This window comes from Oryzias latipes, chromosome 12 (genome assembly GCF_002234675.1).
Source record: "Oryzias latipes chromosome 12, ASM223467v1".
Classification (NCBI taxonomy): domain Eukaryota; kingdom Metazoa; phylum Chordata; class Actinopteri; order Beloniformes; family Adrianichthyidae; genus Oryzias; species Oryzias latipes.
In genome coordinates, this window is record NC_019870.2 from 14,089,046 (window position 1) to 14,110,271 (window position 21,226).

A 21,226-nucleotide genomic window follows, 5' to 3' on the forward strand; every position below is an offset into this window, starting at 1 on the left:
CAAATATATATATAATTATCATCCTTCCCCAGATGTTACTGAATATCTTTTTTGTTTTAAACTAGAGTGGCTGTAGTCTTTGGGTGGGGGGGGGGGGGGTAAATTATCCATCTTGGATTCTAAGTATATCTACTTGCAGTTACACCGACTGAAAACTGAATTGAACTCAATAGAGTTTGGCAGAAGAGAGCACTTTAGTGACTGGTATGCAGTCCCACCATAGAAAACAAATCATTTAGGAAAGAGTTACTTTTTAGTAATGTCCACTCCAGTGACTGCTTTGCACCAGGGGGTTAAAAATATGAGGTAGCCATTTACAAAAGTACTTTGGATTTTTTCCATGAGCATTTTTTTATTCATTTAGTATCTACAAATTTAAATTATTTTTTATTAAAACATTTTTTTATTCATTACGAATCTATTTTACCCAGTTAGTGACGTAAGCCACCTTGACTTCACGCAAGCACCAAACTACAATACCCACAATTCCCTCGTCACGTCCACAGCAACAGCTAGGATGTTGCGATATCGCTGGCAGCCAAAATTTGCTGTGGTTGCAGAGATTACACCGCTGGGTTGAGATCTAAGTGTGATGTTTTGCTTCATGCCACATTCCTCGGTGACATCTTTGCAGTCGCAGTCGTAGCCGCGAGCTTTAGTTTCCTGTTGACTCGACGCCTGCTTAGCTCGCAAAAAAAGCGTTAGCCCACTAAAATCAGTTATGGAATAAATAGCCACACGGTCAGCTAGCTATGAGGAGGCAAACGGTCGCTTTATTTTCCTGAGGATGGGAAAACCTTCTCCGACAGCGCTATCGCAGCAGTTAATCGTCGGGAAGATAACACTTGGAGACATCATCATCTTCTTGGAGGATAACCTGGATAACCTTACGCGAAATGTCATAGCACGTAAGTAGCTAGCATTTAGCTAGCTTGCTGATGGAGATGGAGCCAGTGTTTTCATCAGCGACCGACCATGAACAGCTGGATGGCTAGCAAAGGAAATACTTTCTCGGGAGAAGCTTTACCCTCCCGGGCGGTTTATATTCACTTACATAACGGTCAAGCGCTCTACTAGTTCTCACCACCTGGCTTGCTTGGCAAGCAAATGGAACATTTAAAGTCTTTCTTTACCATCCTAAGAAACCAAGATCCATATAAGTCCTGCAACACCCAATAGACTTTAGAGGTTCTGTCGTCTGAGTTGCATCAAACATCCCGGCTTGCAAGCCTCCACACAGCGGTTCACTGTTGTGAGAGCCTCGAAGCAAAGACTCCTCTTTTTTTTTAATTATTATTATTATTGTGGCTTCGACGACATGAGGAAATTCTTTGATTCTCGTCGGGAATTGGTGAGCTCGGGGCCCGGTTCTGGAGGAGGGGGCAGCAGCTCTGGATCCAGCCATGCTGGCGGGAATTTCATTGGACGAGGCTTTACTGTCGGGCGGCACCAAGTCACTGTTGAGGAGATCATTGCTGAAGGTGAGAGATGGAGGCCCAGACCAAATGCAAAGTGTTTTTCTTATTTATTTTCCAAATGCAGGCTTTTATTTTGTTAAGTGTTTCCTGTTTGTTCAAAACAGCACTTTTGACCCACAGCCATATGGCCTTATGTCATCAAATGATAAATCGCACCCTAAAATAAGCTTCACTGCATCCTTAAGATTTCCAATCTCAGGGAATTTGGTTGGTTTGGGTTTGCAGGCTAATTTAAGCACAAACCAAATAACCCCTAAAATCCACAGTTGACCCTTTTAGTCATGCCTTTGTGCTTTTATTGTGTAAGGTTGGTCAGAGATTTTCAAAGTGAGTGTAATAACCCCATAACAGATGATCTGGATGTCTGCATGCACTTAAATGTGTAACTGAAACTCAATGCATACCGCCTTATGATTTAAAGAACCACAATACCATAGAACTGCTACACCACTTGTCAAGCGAGGAGCGCGTGTCTGCAATCGATGACACAACCGTAGCTGAACTCAGCCGAGTGAATCCGAGGTCTAAGCTATACCAGATGGTTATGCCTGGATGTAGGCCTCTATTTAAACCCTGCAGCAATGACATGACTAATGGATAAGGCTGTGAGGCAGCACCATGTGGGCCTGATCGTCCTTACTGATGTAACGCCATGAGGAAACGACGCTGCAAGTGTCAAAGTAATGATGTGGAAAAGAGGCGAAATTTCTTCGTATTAGGATGCATGAAAAAACGTGCAGTTTACCAACATTGCATGTACAGCCATTTGTAAATCTAACAATATTTTGATGGAAGAAGGTTGCCAGGTGTTTCTGAAGACTAGTGTGTTATAAGTCACTGACTTATCTTTCGTGATTTTATTTTAATGTTTTTTTTTTTGTTTTTTTAGGTGGTTTTGCAATTGTGTTCCTTGTGAAAACCAATCAAGGGGTGCGTTGTGCTCTGAAGAGGATGTATGTCAACAATGAACACGATCTGCAGGTCTGCAAATGTGAGATCCAAATCATGGTAAGCGGTTGAGATTCAAACTTTTCTTTTCTTTCTTTTTGCTGGTTCTAACATGTTTTTGTCTGCCGGGTTAATCTACAGCACAGCTTATTTTATGAATAGCCTTTATGTATACGGTAAGTTAAAAAAAATTGGGCGGGGAGGAAAGCAACCTGCAAAAGATTTGTTTTCCTTTGTGGTTTTGGAGTATCTGCATTACTTGTTTTTAAGGTTAGAGTCATCAGAGGGTTTTTTGAGTGAAGGAATCCACAGGAAGGAAGCAATGATCTTCACAAACAAGGCAGATTGCATCACTTAAGAAGCATTCAGCAGCATGTTTACTCTTTTTAGCCTATTTAGCTGTTTTAACCTCCTAGTTTTTCCTTTTTTCCCCCCTCTTTAAAGACCCGCTCCAATGTAAATAGTGTTTTTCTCATGATGGAAAACATATATAAAGAAAATTAATCTTAAAATCGCATTTCTGAGTATTTCTGTATTCAAATCATTGTGAATCAAGAGCAGAGGAAAAAATGGCGTTTGAAAAAGCTTGTGGCTAAGAAGCTCCCTGCTCCGCTCAGATTAGCTGTGAACAGTATGCAAAAACTTACTGAGGCTTTCATGTTTATTCTGACTTCTACTTTATGTGTCTTTTTGTTCCTGCAGAAAGACCTTGTCGGTCACAAGAATATTGTAGGTTATCTGGACTCCAGCATCACAGCCATGGGATCTAGGGATGTATGGGAAGTCCTCATCCTGATGGATTACTGCAAGGGTTAGTGTGGGAACAGAAGGAGGCAACTGCATGCTGAGATCAGCAGATTTATTGGCATTTTATTTATGTTCTACTATGTGGTTTGAGTTGTATTCTTGTGAGTTTGTGTTGCTTTAACCACATCAAATGCAATGAAGACTCATTGGCTCTGGTGGTTCTCTTACTTGGGCTGCTGCATGCTCTGTTGACAGGAGGGCAGGTGGTGAACTTGATGAATCAGAAACTGCAGACTGGTTTCACAGAGTCCGAGGTGCTGCAGATCTTCTGCGACACCTGTGACGCCGTTTCCCGCTTGCACCAGCGCAAGGTTCCCATCGTCCACAGAGACCTTAAGGTATCCTGAGCAGTCTCTTTTTGATCAAACTGCTGCTCCAGCATTTTGAATTGACCTTTGAGAATTCTGATTAGAATGTTAATGAGTCAAGAATCCGTTTGTTAATAGTTCATTTGTGTAAAGAAGGATGAAAATCCCTGCTAGTATGAACTTTCAAAATAAAAGGGTGTTAAATTATGATAAAAAATAAAAATGAACTGCACAGTACCTGCATTTATCTATTTGTCTATTTTTAAAAATAAAATACAGTCTTCGAGCACACGTTGGCATCTCCTCTGTAAGTAATCGCTTGTTTATGTATAGGTGGAGAATATCCTCCTGCACGACAAGGGTCATTATGTGCTGTGCGACTTTGGCAGCGCCACAAACAAGTTCCAGAACCCACAGACGGAGGGAGTGGCTGCTGTGGAGGAAGAGATCAAAAAGTTTGTACCTTTTCCCATCAACGGTCACTCATTAGCACAGCTATTGCACAAAAAGTATGCTTTTGGTAATTGAATATTGTTTATAGGACTGGGTATTTTCAATATTGATGCTGATATTGAAGCCTTTTCTGTCCATTTAAGGTATTTTCTCACAGCTGTGAAGCAAAGCTAAAATGTTGACATTTTTTCCATCAATATTGAGCTTAATATAAATTGTCCAATTGTCATGGTCAGGATTTAGGATAGAATATTCCTCAGTGGACTAATTTGCTCTTCTAACTGTCTTCCTCCAGGTACACCACTTTATCATATCGCGCCCCAGAAATGGTGAATCTCTACAACAACAAGATCATCACCACAAAGGCTGATATCTGGGTGACTAATCACGGCAGATTTATGCCGCAGTTATTACAACAGTCAAAATATACACAGTACAAAGCTGCTAATATGGGAGCCCCAGCCTCCAAATGCTGCTTTACACTATTATTGCTTTGACAAAGCAGGTTTCTAAAGGGAAGATGTTTCTTCAATCTGTTCCTCAGCTTCTTTTCTTCTCTGATGGGAATTGCATGTGGTTATTCTCTCCAGGCTCTGGGCTGTTTGCTGTACAAGTTGTGTTTCTTCACTCTCCCCTTTGGTGAAAGCCAGGTGGCCATCTGTGATGGCAGTTTCACCATTCCAGATAACTCCCGTTACTCTTATGATCTCCACTGCCTCATTCGTTAGTATCTGCTAAGTATTCTGAAATTTGCACGAGTGTCTGCTTCAGTTCCGGTTGACGGGCTTCATCTGCGCTTCTCCAAGACTTAAGTTTCTCCTTGGTGGTAAATGTTACAGGGTACATGCTGGAGCCAGACCCAGACCAAAGGCCAGATATCTACCAGGTGTCCTACTTTGCTTTCAGACTGGCTCAGCGCACTTGTCCGGTTCAGAATGTGAAGGTTAGTGTCTCTCACCTGGAAATTTTCGGATGGGACTTTCTCTTATCAGGAATCGATTTTCTTCCGGGAATGTTTGGGAGTTACCCTTTTTCCTTGTTTTATGTAGAACTCTCAGATTCCTTCCAAACTTCCGGAGCCAGTCAAAGCGAGTGAAGCTGCTGCGGCAAAGAAGAGCCAGACGAAGCCCAGGCAAGCAAGAACAGCTTATTCTACAATACTATAAGGCTGTTTCAGCAAAAAAATCTTTTGGAAGTAATTAGTGGCTGTAACTTTTGTGTGTTTTTTTATTTTATTTCTTATTTGCAATGCTATAAATAACAATTAGGCTTCTTTGTTGTTGTTTTTTGGCAGATTGACAGATCCGATTCCCACCACCGAAACCTCCATCACCCCTCGCCAAAGGCCCAAAGCGGTGCACGCCCAGCCCGCTGCTGGCATTCTACCCATCCAGCCCGCTGCTCTCACCCCTCGCAAGCGCGCTAACATCCCCGGTGGTGCGGCTTCTGGTATGCAGAGCTCACTCATTATTCTCCTGTCTGTCACAGGAAAAAAAAAATAAGAACACTGTCGATGCCTTCCAACTTTTGTTCACACATTCAGTTCAACAATTCTCAGTTGGAACGCATCAAGTAGGCAGGGGTGAGAGGTGCAAATGAAAGCAGTCTTCCCTTAGGCCCAGTGATTATAAAATCCCTTTCTCCAGCTCTTCCTCACGATGCAGCATTGCTTCAGGTCAAAGCAGCTGTTGCCTTCTACATGCCACTCTGTATGGGCTGTTATCAGGTTATGTCTCTCTGATAAATACATGCCCATTTATTGTACTTGCACTAAAAGAGAAAGTTAGAAATCTGCTAGTCTAAAGATAAACTTGTGCAGCTGAAGACGGTGTTTGCTGTTGAACTCCTGCAGGAGTCAGCCTGGATCTCTCCCAGCCAGCTGCAGCCCTCCAGTCTCAGAAGGCGCAGACATCAGCTCAACCCACCGCCCAGGCACAAAACAATGCAAGTCAGGCTGCAGCTTTGCAGAAGCAGGTCCAGAATTTTCTTTTTATATATGTAAAGGAAAAAGAAATTCTGTAATGCTGTTTATCTGGATTAAAAAATACTTGGATTCTTTAGAGTATTTTTAAATTAAAAATCTTTAAAAAATTATTGCAGCTATAAAAAAATTTATTTGTACAGCTTTCTTAGATTTGAATTTTTTCCCCTTTCTCTGACGACTCACGTTTCTTTGCTTTACGCCACACAGCCGGCTGGAGCAACAGCACCATCAGTAACGGCCAAAGCCGAGGCCCCACCACAGACGCAGCCTGCAGCCCAGCAGCAGACTGCACCCGTCTCAGTGGTCAGCTCCACTTCCCAGCAGGCAGCACAGCCTCCGTCCAGTCCGGCTCCGCCTCAGCGTCCGGCTCGCCGCAAGCAAGCCCAGCCACTGGATTCGCAGCCTTCCCCCAGCAAACCCGAGTCTGATCAGTCAGCAGCAACTCAGCAGCAGCAGATTATTCAGCCATCAGCTGCTCAGGCTCAGCCCGCCTCCAGTGAGATCAGCCAAAAATCAGCTGAAACAGTAAGAACATCTGTCAACATGCATACTTTTTACTTTCTTTTTGATAAGGTTTTTTTTTTTTGTGTGTAAGATCTCGAGAATAAAGCCTTTTATTTACTTGTTCTATTTTTACATTTATTTTTGAGGCAGTTTTTTTCTATTTTGTTTTCTGAGCGACATCACCTGAGCTTATTTTTCTTTTGACTTCAAACTTCTTGTCAGATTTCATCCACTACTCCAAAGACAACTGAAGAACACCAGGGTGAAGCTCCTGCTACCACTGTAGCAGCAGTTCCAGTCAGCGACGCCTCACAGCAGCTACAATCAGCTAACGGAGACGCCGCTCTCATCCAGTAAGCAGCAATTTACTTTACATTTTGTGGCAAAATGTTAAAAATGCACTTTAACTTGTGGGCTTTTTAAAAAAAAAAAAAACTTTTAGAACCTTTAAACCTCAGCAAAGCACGGTGAAGCCGTTTCAGTCGAGTGACGTAGCGCAAGAGCAGAGCGCCGCAGCGACCGCTGCCTCCGACCCTCCGACTCAGCCCGCATGGAACCCATTTGACGATGACAACTTTTCCAACCTCTCTACTGAAAAACTCAAGACGGACAACAAAGATTCTTCTGGTAAAGCTGAGTTTCATGCTTCATGCCGTTGTATGAAAAAAGAAAACAGAAAAGGGCTTCACTGTGCCCACAAGCCTGAGAATGAAGAGTTACTGGTTTCTTTTTGAAGAAACCAGTAACGGCCCACGTTTGTCAGTTTCAATTTTGCACATACTCATTAATGCCAACCACTATGGGACTTTAGTAAATATACATCTGGAATACTCCAAGCTTTCTTAAAAAGCTTGACTTTGCTTTTTCTTGCTGGAAATTCCGATCATTGTTGACTGACCCGTTCAGATTAACATTTACCTTACAAACAGATGGCCTCTCATGTTACAGTGCTCAGGTTCAGGGTTGACATTATGGTCAGCTCAGTCACTATAGATACCATTGTTCTGTGGCTTTAAAATGAGCCCAGGCTCCTAAACAGAGCAGGTTCTGTCCTCTACTGTGCTGAAACCTTGAAATATCATGTTTATGTTACAGTGCTTCCGGATTGAGGCCAGTTTAAAAACTAAACTAACTGGAGAGGAGCTAGTTTTTGTTTTGATATACAAAGCTGTTTTGTCTTCTGTGTCTGAAAAGTCTGAGATGTTTTTTTTTTTAAGAATCTGCAGATTCTGTACTTTCTGTAATCCTAATCTCCAGATTATTTTACAGTGAATAATCGGAGTAATTACTTCTACCGATTGTTCCAGATGCGTTTCCTCCCTTGTTTGCTTTTATGTCTCACTTGTGGAACAAATGTTCTTTTCATGGAGTCAGCATCAAACAATTTACATTATTGCTTCTTCAGTTAGGCTTAAGAACCTTTATTTATTCATTAAAGAAACTTAATTTTTAAAATGTGTTTTTTTTTTCTGCATCACCTGAATGTAGACTTAAAAGTTGCCCTTTGCCCTCTGTATCTGGTTCTGCGCAATATACGATCGCTAGAGTATGACGAGATTTGTTGTGTCTTTTTTTGTCTTGCAAGACGTGCCATCAAATGAGGGGAAATCTTCTGAAGATCTGATTCCAGGTCTACAGACCCCAATCTTGGAAAGTCCTCAAGAAACTGGTAAACAACAATCAAAACATTTAAGGTCAAACTGCATAAATTAAGTTGTTGAACTTAAATCAAATTGAGTTTGGTGGAATATTTGGCATTTTCCAACCCTAATAACTTCTCATGTTATCCAGGTTGATGAATGTCAGTTTCTTGATTAAAAGATATAAAGCAGCTCTTTAATAAAACCTTCCTGATAATACTGCCATGCACCTTTTGGGTCTTATAGCATGAGGTTAAACTTTGAAATCTAGTAATTTAGGAGCCAACTTTAGATATTTTGATGAAACTTTGGAAAAGTAGTTCCTATCATTGAACCAAAATCAATGTTTTTTATTTACCAAACAAAATCTCTCTGTCACAGTAAAAAGATTTATGCTTTAGCTGTTTTAATTGCTCTTGGAATATGTAAAAAAAAAATCTAATCTGTTTGCATCTTTATCCCGTTCATCATTGTTTTTTGACAACACCACAGTTGAGAGTCCCCCTGTTCCGGATTCAGAGGCCACGTTGTTGGTCGTCCCCGATGCTTTCCACACCCTCAACCTGTCAGATGCTCCAGGTAAATATTTTAACCAGTTCCTGCTATTTAGTTGTTGCCTTTCGGGAGATTACTGTGGTCCTTTTATTTATATCTGGCAGTGTAAACTTCAAATGGAAACATCTTGTTGCACCAGTAATAATCCTAATAATCACATTCAATTAATCAATAAAGCATGTTTTTTAAATATTTGTTATGTGAATATGAGTATGAATGTTTCGCCAACGTTGATTGATCTTCTGTTCTCTTATGTTCTTCAGAGAAGCTGATTGAAGGCCTGAAGTCACCTGACACATCTTCACTCATGCTTCCTGACCTGCTGTCGCTCTCTGATCCTTTTGGAGGATCTGTGGAAGACTCTGCAAAAGGTGCTTGTCTGTCCCCAGAGACAACAATAACGGGTGAAATCAGTTGGAAATTCCTGTGCATACTGTGGAGGGCTGCTGTCTTTAATCTGGGGTTTGGGAAAGAAAACAGTGTCTGGCGACATGTGGGCTTCTCTTCATGTGTGCAAATAAAAAAACATCAATGGTTTGCAAAGCAGACTTTTTGTTTTGTCAAGGTGAGTAAACCAGTAGTTTTCCATTAACGGCAGGTGTGTGTGACATGTCTGCCTGCACTGATAACCCTACAGAGGTTGTTTCTGGCCTCGGAAGTTTAAACATTATTTCTTTCTTTGGTTTTTGCTGTTGAAGAGGTTGCTGCTGTTGCCCCCTTGTGGCCATGAGGGGCATGACAAGAAATGTGACATCTTTCTTTGATTTCCTAGTGTAATAGGGAAGGTCTGCGCTATATTTTTGATAATGTTATATAATATTCGTCATTATTGTTTTTTTAGCGGTGTTGCTGTTGCAGCTCTTGAAATAAAAGATAATATGATGAAACTCATCTTTTGTTGTCCCGTCACAGACCCTCTGACTGCTGACGACTCTCTTCTTGGCTGCTCCCTGATCTCGGGTCTGCCCGCCTCAGCTGCAGCAGGAAGCGCTCCTTCCACTCTGTCCTCCATTCCCACCTCTGCAGCTTCTGCTCTGGACGATTTCAGCTTGCTGTCTCTAGAGTCGGCATCAAAAGCAGGTGTGTTTCCAAAAGCGGAATTTAAAATGTTACAAAAAGACATCAACATCAAACTCTGATAAAGCTGCATTTTTTGAAAGAAACAAAGGATGTTTTATAAAATGATTAGACATGCTCTTATGGCAATGACATGACCTTTTAAATGTCTGTTTTATTTCCTGCATTTAGCAACAGTTTTAATAAAATAAATAAATACATTTTTGATTGAATATTTATTTCTCTAAGGCAGACATTGGACATCACCTATTTCCATGATTTATGGGCTTGTTTGGCTACCATCTGTTCTTTCTAACAACATTTTTTATCATCTTTACAACCTTCTTCATAAAATCTGCTTTTTATTGCCATAATATTGGTTTTTAAACATTTATTGGTGTTTATTTAATGTGTTTGTGTTTTTTTTTCTTTTAAAATGAGGAGATTGTAGGTTTTGATAAGAGATTCTTTTAATGGAAGTCTAACACATCTTGCTTGGGAATTCTGGGTTAGAAATCAGCAATGGCCCAAATGTTTACATTTTATTTAGACCTGTAGACTTCTCCTAAATATGCAGAAAGGTACTTTTGCAAACAGAAAGTGGAATTTTTGACACTCTTTAAGGTAAACTTACTCAATTTTACCTTAAAGACTAGTAAATGTAATAACATTTAAGGATTTATGTGTGCTTTTTTTAAATGGTGATTTACAGTGGTGGTCAAAAGTTGATATACACTTGTAAAGAATAGAATGTCAATGCGCCCAAGACCCAACCTTCGGGCTGATTATTGTAGGTTATCTTGAAGAATCTGAAGGTAATCCTCCTTCAGTGTCCCATTTACTCTCTGTAAAGCACAAGTTCCATTGGCAGCGAAACAGGCCCACAGCATAATCCTACCACCACCATGCTTAACGGTAGGCATGGTGTTCTTGTGGTTAAAGGCCTCACCTTTTCTCCTCCAAGCATATTGCTGGGCATTGTGGCCAACGGGCTCCATTTTTGTTTCGTCCAACCACAGAACTTTCCTCCAGAAGGTCATCTTTAGCCGTGTGATCAGCAGCAAACTTTAGTCGAGCCTTAAGGTGCTACTTTTGGAGCAGGGCTTGGCAGGTCTGCTTTTTTGATGCTTCTTGGTTGACTCTTAACCCTTCTGACCAATTTTCTCTCTCACCTGTTTGAGCAGGTGATATTTAGCATTTTCTTCCTGATCGTGGTAGTGACAAAACAGTGGCATGCACTTATACCTACAATCAGTTGTCTGCATTGTTGCTTTTGGGACTTGCAGCTGCTTTGACGTGGCTCCAAGCGACTTTCCCGACTTGTTCTAGTCAATGATTCCCACTTTTAGATCTGTGCAGAGCCCCTTTGATTTTCCCTTTGTAGCTTTTGTGGGGTTTTGTGTCCAGTGAGCCCTATTTAAAGCGCCTCGGAGAAGTCACCAGCTGTAGTCACTCACAAGAAGTTATTCCTTTCAATAAAGCTCATTTCAGTTACAGAAATTTCTAAGTCACCAGAATTGCTAATTCATGTTGCTGCGCAGATATTTCTGAACCCACAGATTTGGTCACATTTTCAGTTGACATACAATAAAGTCTTGAAAGAACCAAACATCATAAATATTTTTTGTGTCATAGAAGTATCTGTTCCAATCACTCAATCATAAAAAAAATCAGAGTTGTAGAAAAACTGGAAACTCAAAATGGTGGATGTAAACCTTTGACCACCGCTGTATATAGGTAGTCTTTGTTTCATCTGAATGTCATCCACAGGGTTTTATGATGGAAATCATTTTCATGTTTGAGTTGTGTGTCTCAAACTGAAAATGGTCATTTGTCATTTGTTTAAAAAAAGTGTGGGTTTTTATTTTGGTAAACTCGACACGGCAGCGAGACTCTGAACCAGCTGCATCCAAACCATCAAATTAACTGACAGATTTCTGTTTTAATAGGATTTGTATTTTATTAATATTTCAAAACAAATGTTTTTACAAACAAGCAACCCAAATCATTTTTTTTCGTACTAATAATTTAAAATGCTGGGATAAATTCTCTGACGGTTGTTTGGGCTGCATTTCGATGTCGATTTAAAAAAAGTTTGATTCTCCGATTCATTTCATGATTCAGTTAACTACTGATTAACTTTTTAAAATGTTTATACAACATACAAATGGTTCAGGAAAAACTGTTAAACCTGTATACAGATGGAAACTTTTATTAAATAAAAGCAGGAATGTTTTACATTAAAAAATAACAAAATGGAAAAAAATACAAGGAAAATCGATTGAAGGATTTGATTGGTTGTTCCTGCATTTTTGAAGTCTAATTTGATATGAACTAATATTTTTTGTTTTTTAAACCTAATTATTACACAGCCTCTCTGTTGCATATTCTTTTCTTTGGAAAAAAAAAAAAAGATCAATCCTATATTTTTGCAGACTCATCTCTTCTGATCTTGGACTTTGAATCTCAGCAGACCAGCGCAGAAGCCCCAACAGAGGATGAGTTTGATCCTATTCCCGTCACAGGCCGTAAGAATTCTCAAGGTGAGTCCTCTAGGTTTTCTGGAGAGCAGCTATGACAGTCAATCATTCTACAAGCACCAAAGCAACATTTATAAGTGATGAGGATTTGTGAACGGTTGTTGCACTAAATAGTCCAATTCTCTCTTTCTGGGTGGCCGTCTCTCTTCCTCTTCGACTGCTTTGATTGCCTGTTCTGACTCCCACTCCTGTGCTTTTCCTCCCCCCTTCTTTTGCCTGTACCTGCCTCCCCCCCCTGCCTTCCCCCTTGTCTCTCTGGCCAGTTTCAGGAGGCCACTCGCGCAGTAACAGTGGTGGCTCTGAATCCAGTCTGCCCAGCTTGGCCCGCTCCCTGCTGCTGGTGGACCAGCTCATCGACTTGTAGGCCTCCCCCACCCCCCCACCTCCCCGGTCCCCCTATAGTGGCTGTAACACTGGATAATAGTCTGGCATAGCATAGCAACAATCAACTCTGTCATCATTGCTAGTCGACCCCCCCCTCTCTGCTGTCATCTCCATTACGATTCCAACCGTAGAACGCCCTTCACCTTTCAGCGCTTCTCCATCCCTGCTCTCCACATCATCAGCGGCGTTTATCTGCCTTCTCCCCGCCTCTCATTTCCCATCTTCATGCTCACGTTCTCTCTCTGTTGTAGCCCTTCATCACGTGTTGCTCATTAGCAAGGATTTGACAGACAACCATTTAAGAATTGAATCTTCCTTCAGGAAATGATCTCCGTAGTTCATTCCAACCAATCTGTATAATGTCTTATAGTAAACATTAGAAAATCATTATAGTAATGTAAAATAGGCATAGTTGTAAGTGGTCGTAGTTCTTGTGCACAAGTGAACTTGTCACCGTCTGGCTTTTTACCCTCTCCCTGGATTTATCTTGCACATTTTTATAAAGGAAAAAAAAAACATTCAATCGGATGAGATTAAGAGCAGAACTCTGATTTTGTTGATTTGCACAGATGCATTTTGCTACCTATCTCATAGCTGTACAATGGGGGCATCCTTCTTCCGCTCAAGCTGCAATTGAATTGATTCAAAAAAACATCAAGCTCTGTCAACAGTTCTGAAACAGAAAAGCTACGAAAGAGCGACGCTTTAGTGCCATAGTGTGATCAGAACAGGTGTATTTTAGAAAACTCCAGAAATGCAGCACTTGAGTTCCTCCGCACATGTAGCTCTTCTGAGCTTTTATTCATTTATTTTCATCACCTTTACCTACAGCTAACAGGTTTGTTAAAATAAAACGCGAACAGCAGCTTGTTTCCGTGCCCAAATGCATGAAGCCGGGGTCCCAGTCTGAGGATTAAGCTGCAATAGGAAACACTAGCAAACAATAGCAGTAATATTTAGGCTCATAATTTCTAGAAAAATCATCTTGCCAATCACTTTTACTCATTTGCACGCATTAACAGTCATTCCATGTTGTGCACGCTCTCCCCTACAAAACATTCCTCTCATTTCTTTACTCCTAATTGATGTAAATAGACTTTTGACTCCTGCAGATTCTTATCCAGACCATAAAAATGATATCGTCATAAAGCTTTACTTGTGGACGCCATATTGCTTTTTTGTGAATCGTGTCATATATATGTATATAAAAGATATTTATGGCATTGTTTTCCTTAATACATGTTAATATAGATAGTGTGTGAGAAAATGAATGTAAGAAATAAATATTAGTCTATGATAAAATCTATCTATGATTCTAAACACCATAATCATTCTAGAATATTGGAGAATATATGAATATTTCATTCCTCCTTGTGGAATTTCTTTTTTTCTGAGTTCCATTGAAATGTCAGAGAATGAAAAAAAAAAGTAATGTCTTAGTCTTTAACTGTTGCAAAGGATTAGGCCAAATCCCTTATTCTATGTCTGTGGGGGGGAAAAATGAGCCTGTGTTACTTTTGTTTACATGGACTGATGACGGATTATATTTATATTCAGAAAAGTCTTCTTTAAGAGAGGAGTTAGGCTTAGGAATTCTTTTGAAATTGTGCTTTTGAAGCTCTCCTTTTGGTCATGTTTTTGTGCTCACAGCATTCATATCCAAAAGCATGGCAGTGTTGTTGAATGTTGCGTTTACGTGTGCCGGTAAAACGATGTTCAGAGTGTGCGTGCCCGTGAGCGTGCTTCGAGTTTGAATTGTGGGGTTGTGTTTTCCAGTAGCATACTCGTGTTTGTCGTTTGGCCGCAAAATGCGACGACGTGAAATAGAGTTGTCTGTAAAAATCTCCTCTAAAAGCACAGACCTCTCCTCCCTTCTTCCTAAATTCTCTCAGGTTGGTCTCTGAGAGGTTGACACAGACTTTCTGCTCGCTGGCTCTCCATCCTTTAGAGATCATGCGTTTTCTTGTCGCAGACTTTCATGCGTGGGGGGCGTTAGCTGCTGAGGGTCAGGAAAGGGATCGACTCCATTCAGATGTTAGATGTTTCTGTAGGGTCAAACAGAGGTAAACCTGCATCTCGTGCATGTTTTTATCATACTGTTGGTGTAATCTTTTATCTTTTATTTCTACAAAATCAAGTTTCAGAAACACAAAAAGTGTTCTTTCGATCAACAAAACTCATCAGGATTCATCATTTTGATGCTAAAAACATTGAAAGTGAACAGTATTGTGTCTAAGTGTAGAAGTTAATTAAATAAATCATGTTAAGAGTATAGGATCAAGGAAGTGGACTGCACCAATTTTTTTGAATCACTTCCATAATTTGAGATTTGCTGTCTTAATTTCAAACTTTACTGCCTTTTTTTTAGCATTTAGCAAAATAAGCCATTTTATTCTACAACTGCATGTTCGCTCGCAGATTATCGAGCTTCATTTGCTTCTGATCCTTCCTCCGACCCCCCCCACAATCACTCACAGTCACTGTTTGAACCTATGCAACGCCAGAGCTTTCTCCCCGTAACCGCAGTTGTAGTCAGTAAAGCCGAGCCAGAGCTGATGTGAAAAACTGGTAGCCCCTCATTTAGCTTTTTGTTTTCTGTCAAAAGAGAAAACTGTCAGTTATCTAATCTTAAGGAGTGTTTTCAGACGCCCTCTGTCCTTATGGCCCAACCCTGCGTCAGAAATGTGATATTGTGTGCTCCTTCTATTTTTGTGAGATGACTTAAGAGTAATAAAGGGATGGCAAATAAAGTACAAATGTGAATGTTTATGTGTTTTGGTGTTGATTTGGTTGCTGGGAAAACGTCCAGACAGGTCTGACTGCAGTTATCTGGAAGACTGGGGTGTCTTTTTCAAAAATTACCTGAAAAACCCATTTCCAGTTGTTTTCTGTGTTTTTTATAAATCCAAACATTTGCAAAACTCAATTAAGAATAATGCAAGTTTGAACTATACATTATATAAAACATTTTTCAATGTGAAAATATACTACAAAGCAAATGAATCACAAATCGTTGAAAAAAATCTTATTTTGACTTTCAAAAAGTCTTTGCCTTAGGTTTATTCCTTTTTTTTAATAAAATGCTGCCACCTTCTGCTAGCTGAGGGTAAATGAAGACAAAAGATGAAGTGGAGAACTTTGATGTGGTCCAAAAAACAATCCAAAATCTGCCTTGAAAATAAGACTGTATCATTTGACTGGTGAGAAGAGGTTCTGGTCCGAAAGCCTGGATCTGTCAAGCTGTTTGCAGTCCACATATGGCTGATGTAAAAACATTTTAGAACATGTTGAAGCAAATAAGAGGTGATTTGTTAAAGAGACGCACACTTCACAAAAATATAAACACAACACTTGTTCTTACTCCCACCATTCTTGAGCTGAACTCAAAACAACTCATACTATGTGCACAAAAGGCATACTTTTATTCTCAGGTATGTCTAAATGTCCGTTAGTAAGAACTTTTTGGATGAAATATTACAAGATACTGATGAGACCTTGTGGTTATTGTTCAGGTTCGGCTTAGAGTGGCCACTTTAAAAGGCTACTACAAACCACAGATGTGTCCAGGTTTGAGGCAGTGTGCGTTTAGCTTGCGGACCCCAGGAGCGTCCCACTGTTGAATGTGATTTGATGTGTACATTCCTCTACCATGAGCCATCTTCAAAGGGGGTTCTGAAAATGTTGTGGTACATCCACTTGGGCCCTGTGTAGCCACTTGGACACAAGACCTCTATATCCAGCATCTTTCCTTCTAAAATCTTTAGAGAGCAGCCGTGCAGACAGCTGCTCCAACCGTCTAGTACACAGTTTACAAATGCAAAGATTTCCTACACAAACTTGTCATAAACCATATGGGGGAAGTTAATCTGCGTGGTTATCATCAGGGTTCCGACGTCGTTGCAGCAAAGACCCTTTATTCAACTTCATCTGGCTCTTTGAGAGGTATTCTGATCACAAACCACAGTTCATCTGTGGGACTCAACTACAGATGGGATTGTGTAATTGAACAGTGGCGGTGGTAGAATCATGGAATAGCCAGACATGTTATGGACACCAAACACAACTTCATGTCTTAAAACGCAGTTTAAAAGCAGAGAGATGACATGATAAGATCCTGAAGATCCACTGTGATGCCACTCATCCACAAACATCACCTGATGTTGCAGCCTGAGGACCCTATATCGCCTACATCGCCGTCTGCAGCGCACATTCAAGCGGCCACTTCCAATGAAAAGTCTATGTAAATGTGGGTTTACAACTTCCTGGTTTATAACAGGCGCCTTCACACAGCTACACAAGGTTCTAAATGCCAAACGCACAGCCATTGAACATGCTTTGCAAGATGAATAAAGGTTGCAAGTCGAGCTTTGACCAATCAGGGACTTGGATTTGGTACTGACGAATGGATGGCGTCCATTTACATTCACAAAAGTACCACCTGGTTGAAAAGTGATCATTGAGGAGAAATGAATAATTGTGGTTTCTGCCAGGCTGGAATTATAGGACACCAAAGTCTTTCATATATCAGAATAAAGCTGTGAAAAAAAAGCCTGGAGCAATATTTGAGACATTTCCATCTCTTCGACATTTTGCACCAAGCCTCTTCCAACTGTAGGTAACGGACATGCGCTAGTAAACAGGAACAAGTCCCTCTCTACTTGTCCAGTGCGAACACCATGGGCTAAATGTGCTTAGTGCCTTTAAGAGTGCGGTAATCCCAGGTTCTCTAATGTGTGTCTGTAACTTTAGTTGTAAGGATTTGTACACTGTTCTTCTGTGGTCCTCCTCATCCTTTTTGTGTTTTTTTTCTAGCCAGTCCTCTTTGGTAAATTCTTTTTTATTGAGACCATATACAATTCTTGGAAGCAGTTGTGATGAGTTAACACATGTCCTTCAAGAAAAGCTTAAAAGACAATAGTTACAGGCAGGTAAAAAAGGAGTTATACATGAAAAAAAGAAAATCAAATGAGTAAACTTCCAACATAAGTCTGCTTGGGTAGGGCCAAACGTCTCATCAGGTAAGAAAGAAAACAACATTTTTACTTGTTTGTCTTTACATCTCAAACTTTGTGTGTGTGTGTGTTTGTGACTTTAGTTACTTTTTTAAATTTACTGTACCCCAGATCATTCACGGCTCATTATGGTATTAAAATATCTTCTGCATCTTCCTCACTCACACCAACGCCCCTCACTACATCCACGAACCTCTTGTATGGTCTTCCTCTTGCTGGTAGCTCCAACTTCACCATCACTTTTCCTCTCATCCTAATCCTCTTTACTTAGTCTTTATCTCCAAAACATTTACCATGAGCTGTTACTCTGATGGATTCATTCCTGATTCTATCCATCCTTGTCACTCCTAAAGAAAACCTCAACATCTACAGCTTTGCCTTATGTCTCTTTCTCAGGGACTTTAGGGATGTCCAAATCTACAATTCCAGAAACTGGTGCCCTGGAAATTTCCTTGAAATCTCTGCAAAAACCTAGCATACATTGATGCTCACTAGATTGGTGAAAAACAACGCATTGAATTTGAACGGTTTGTGATTTGAAAAAATGTTTGTAAATTTTAAATTCTAAATTTATTTTTTAGATTTTTACATCTGCAAAATGTAAAAAAGATGTCATATCTGGTGTTTAAAAAGTTAAAAAAGTAGTGTACAATAGTCAGAATTGCGTTTATATCCCGCGCACTGGATAGTCCAGTACAATGTAGTCTTTAAGAGGTTAGGTACTAGGGAGGGAATTTGGACATAATCACTGTCTCGAAACCCACAACATGGCTGCTCTCACCACACTTTTTCATTCTTTTAACACTTGATCCCTTTCCTGCCAGAAATTTGTCCTCCATCTCACATTCCACCTGGGGAGCATAACTGCTGACAACGTTCAACATCACACCTTCCATCTCAGACTCATCACCCCATCTGACATTCTCCTCACCTCCAGAACATTTTTTAGGCAAACTCCTCCTTCAGGGTCCCCCCATCTTTGTTCCTCTTTCCATCCAGAAAATAAAACAGCTTGAAGCTGCACACAATCTATGTCTTGCGCCCTTTCATCTGGCCTCCAAAATACTGGATATCTACCCTGTTGGTCAACAGCACCAGTTGTGGCTGTTTTAACCCAATTTTCGTATTGAAAAATGTTTTAAAATGTCCAGGATATGGGTAAGAAACCACAATTTACACATGGATGTGTTAAAAAAAACATTTTTTATGTTAGTTTTTTTTATTTAGTTTATGTGTCAAATTCAACATCTCTTTTGGTTTAAGACGCCTTTATTCTATAGCACAAGTGAAAGGAATGTGCACCTGTCTGACCCGTTTCCCGTCTTTTCCACACAGACCTGCAGAGGGAGCTCAGCAGTCATGAACTGCGAGCCTCTAAGCCTGCAGCCTCTGTGTTCCCCACTAAGGAAAAACAGACACAGATGATTCAGCAGAGGACCGCCTCTCTTGCCAGCAGTCAACACATGCTGCTGTCAGATGCACGGAGCATTCATCATCACCCCAAACAAGCATCTTGCCCGAGCTTCCATTTTATACCTGTGACGCAAGAACCCCAGTTCCAGCCTCAGCTCAGCCTGGTGACCCCTGATGTCTTCCAGCTGGCTCCTTTTAAAGCCCCAGAAAAAGGAAGCATGATGGCGTTCCGCAGCTCCTCCTTTTCTGGAGCTCATAAATCTACAGAGGAGCCCGATGTTTTTCTTCAGACACCATTTAGAAAAAGACCAGAAACAAGAAAAAATGACCTCAACACACACATACTGAATTCTGTCCCACAGCAGACCCACAACACCAACCAGTGTCACCTGCTCCGGGTTTCACCTGCTCCCGTTACACGTCCTTTCAGTTTTGGCGCAGAGCCGCCACGCGCAGAGGCGCCTCTGTTCCAGCAGCCAGTGGCGGTGCAGCGAGTCGTCTCCAGGGTGGGTCAGAGAGCTGCAGTCAGCTCAGTGGCTGTGGGGCCTCTGTATTCCTGGACTATAGGAGGGAAACCTCTGACTGACCCCTTCACTGCTGCACCTTTTCAGCCAAGATGCTCTCAGGGAAAACCTTGATCGTATCATTTCTTTTTGAGGGGAAAAAGAAGAGTTTTCAATGCAGTTACAGAAGAATCCAAAGTATATTTTACTGTCAGTATTAGTGGAATTCCAGATATAGTATTATTTTGACATTGAAAGTGCAGTTTTAGGTCAGATTTTAAGGTTTTAGCAGCTATGTAGTCAGTAGAAAGTCAGTTTCTACCTCAGTCTCTGCTCCCAGACTTTAAAACAATGAACTTATCAGTTCTTCTCAAAGAGTCAACTAAAAACAACATCCAACTCTTTTTGATGTATCAACAGCATGTCTTTGTTTTCTTCTGTCAGATGTGAGCCATGCTAACTGGTACTGATTTGCCGTTTGTGTATTGAACTTTTTTAAAACCCTTTTCTGCTCGTTTACGCCGAAATTCTAAACTGTGCCTTTTATTGTGTGATCTGTCACCAAAAAACGGCTATGAGGACACTTTACTATCATGACTGTAAAGTTTGAATTGTTGCTGTAAGCTAAAAACTATAGTGATTTTAGTATTTAAGCAGCTGTTGCTAGAAACACGTTTTAGGTTTTTTTCTAGGATCTCAAATAATCATTCATCAGAGAGTTATACACCTCATTTATTAATGAGTTCATTTCAGTTTTTGTGTAGTTTGAGCCTCTTTAGGTTGAGGATGTGAGACTTCTTTCTTTTTTTAAACAGACTTTTCACATCACTGGGTGTGTTTACGCTTCAGTGACCCGGTTAAATCAGCTTGTCTGAGAAACTGGATTTCATCAATGCCATGTAAGCAAACAAGGTTCTCTAATCAGAGTAAGAGAACCTCGTTTCCCAAGATACAGTTCTCCAAGATCACATCTGCACAAAAAAATACATATTTCCTGACAATTTCTGAACTTGGGAAACTAAGAACATGAAGTCCGATCTCACTGGTGCATGCAAATGCCCCCAGAGTGGCTAAACCGCATCCTGGTTCATGTTCAGGATATAGAGAGATAATAGAGACCCACGCTTCACTCCTTCCAACTTTATCTGGAAGGTTAACCCTGGTCTTGACCCAAAGGTCCAATGTGAAGATGCCCTAAATGCACATATAGGACAGAAAACATTGCACGGCAGAAAACGAGTTCTACAGTTCTGCATTCATTTCAAAACACGCTTTTTCTGCTTCTTAACAAAATTAATATTGATCTATGTAGTGATTTTTCATGAGTAAAGAAGTTGTTATAGATTTTAATAATGAAAATACTGCAGTTTTAAGCCTAAGAGATTAGATGGCATTTATAAAAGTATTTTTTGAATGTATTAAATCATTTTTGAGCTTTAAACTAAATATAAGTGATCATGAAGTTGTGACAAAGACTTGAGGGATAGATGTCTATTCTACATGCCTGTTCAGTGTTTTCATGCGTTTAGATTATCAGAATTTTTATTTTGCATTGCAGAGCTTTTTGTAAACTGTTCGACCTTTGCTGATGATATTCTGCATATTTTTTTATGTATGTATTAAAGATTAAAAGACCTTTCA

General features: G+C 40.4%; 1 protein-coding gene across 2 annotated transcripts; it reads left to right on the forward strand.

Moving 5' to 3' along the window:
- The first annotated feature begins 479 nt into the window (after positions 1-479).
- On the forward strand, positions 480-21,226 carry LOC101164826 (AP2-associated protein kinase 1). 2 transcript variants are annotated; one of them, XM_011481836.3, is made up of 20 exons: positions 480-1,481; positions 2,368-2,486; positions 3,129-3,237; positions 3,429-3,571; positions 3,875-3,996; positions 4,290-4,371; positions 4,585-4,717; positions 4,834-4,937; positions 5,044-5,126; positions 5,289-5,443; positions 5,847-5,968; positions 6,186-6,503; positions 6,705-6,835; positions 6,925-7,109; positions 8,068-8,151; positions 8,615-8,701; positions 8,941-9,048; positions 9,590-9,757; positions 12,169-12,276; positions 19,005-21,226. In XM_011481836.3, exons 1-20 carry the CDS (start codon positions 1,319-1,321, stop codon positions 19,718-19,720), a joined length of 3,240 nt encoding a protein of 1,079 aa, XP_011480138.1. In that variant the 5' UTR covers positions 480-1,318; the 3' UTR covers positions 19,721-21,226. The 2 variants fall into 2 exon arrangements, with proteins under 2 accessions (XP_011480138.1, XP_011480139.1); XM_011481837.3 differs by lacking the exon at positions 19,005-21,226 and adding an exon at positions 12,537-15,426.

Bases quoted from the DNA above. Each gene is read 5' to 3' on its own strand.
- LOC101164826 (XM_011481836.3), top strand. From the start codon at position 1,319: ATGAGGAAATTCTTTGATTCTCGTCGGGAATTGGTGAGCTCGGGGCCC. The intron at 4,718-4,833 runs GTTAGTATCTGC...TAAATGTTACAG, and splicing joins TGATCTCCACTGCCTCATTC to GGTACATGCTGGAGCCAGAC. The intron at 9,758-12,168 runs GTGTGTTTCCAA...ATATTTTTGCAG, and splicing joins AGAGTCGGCATCAAAAGCAG to ACTCATCTCTTCTGATCTTG.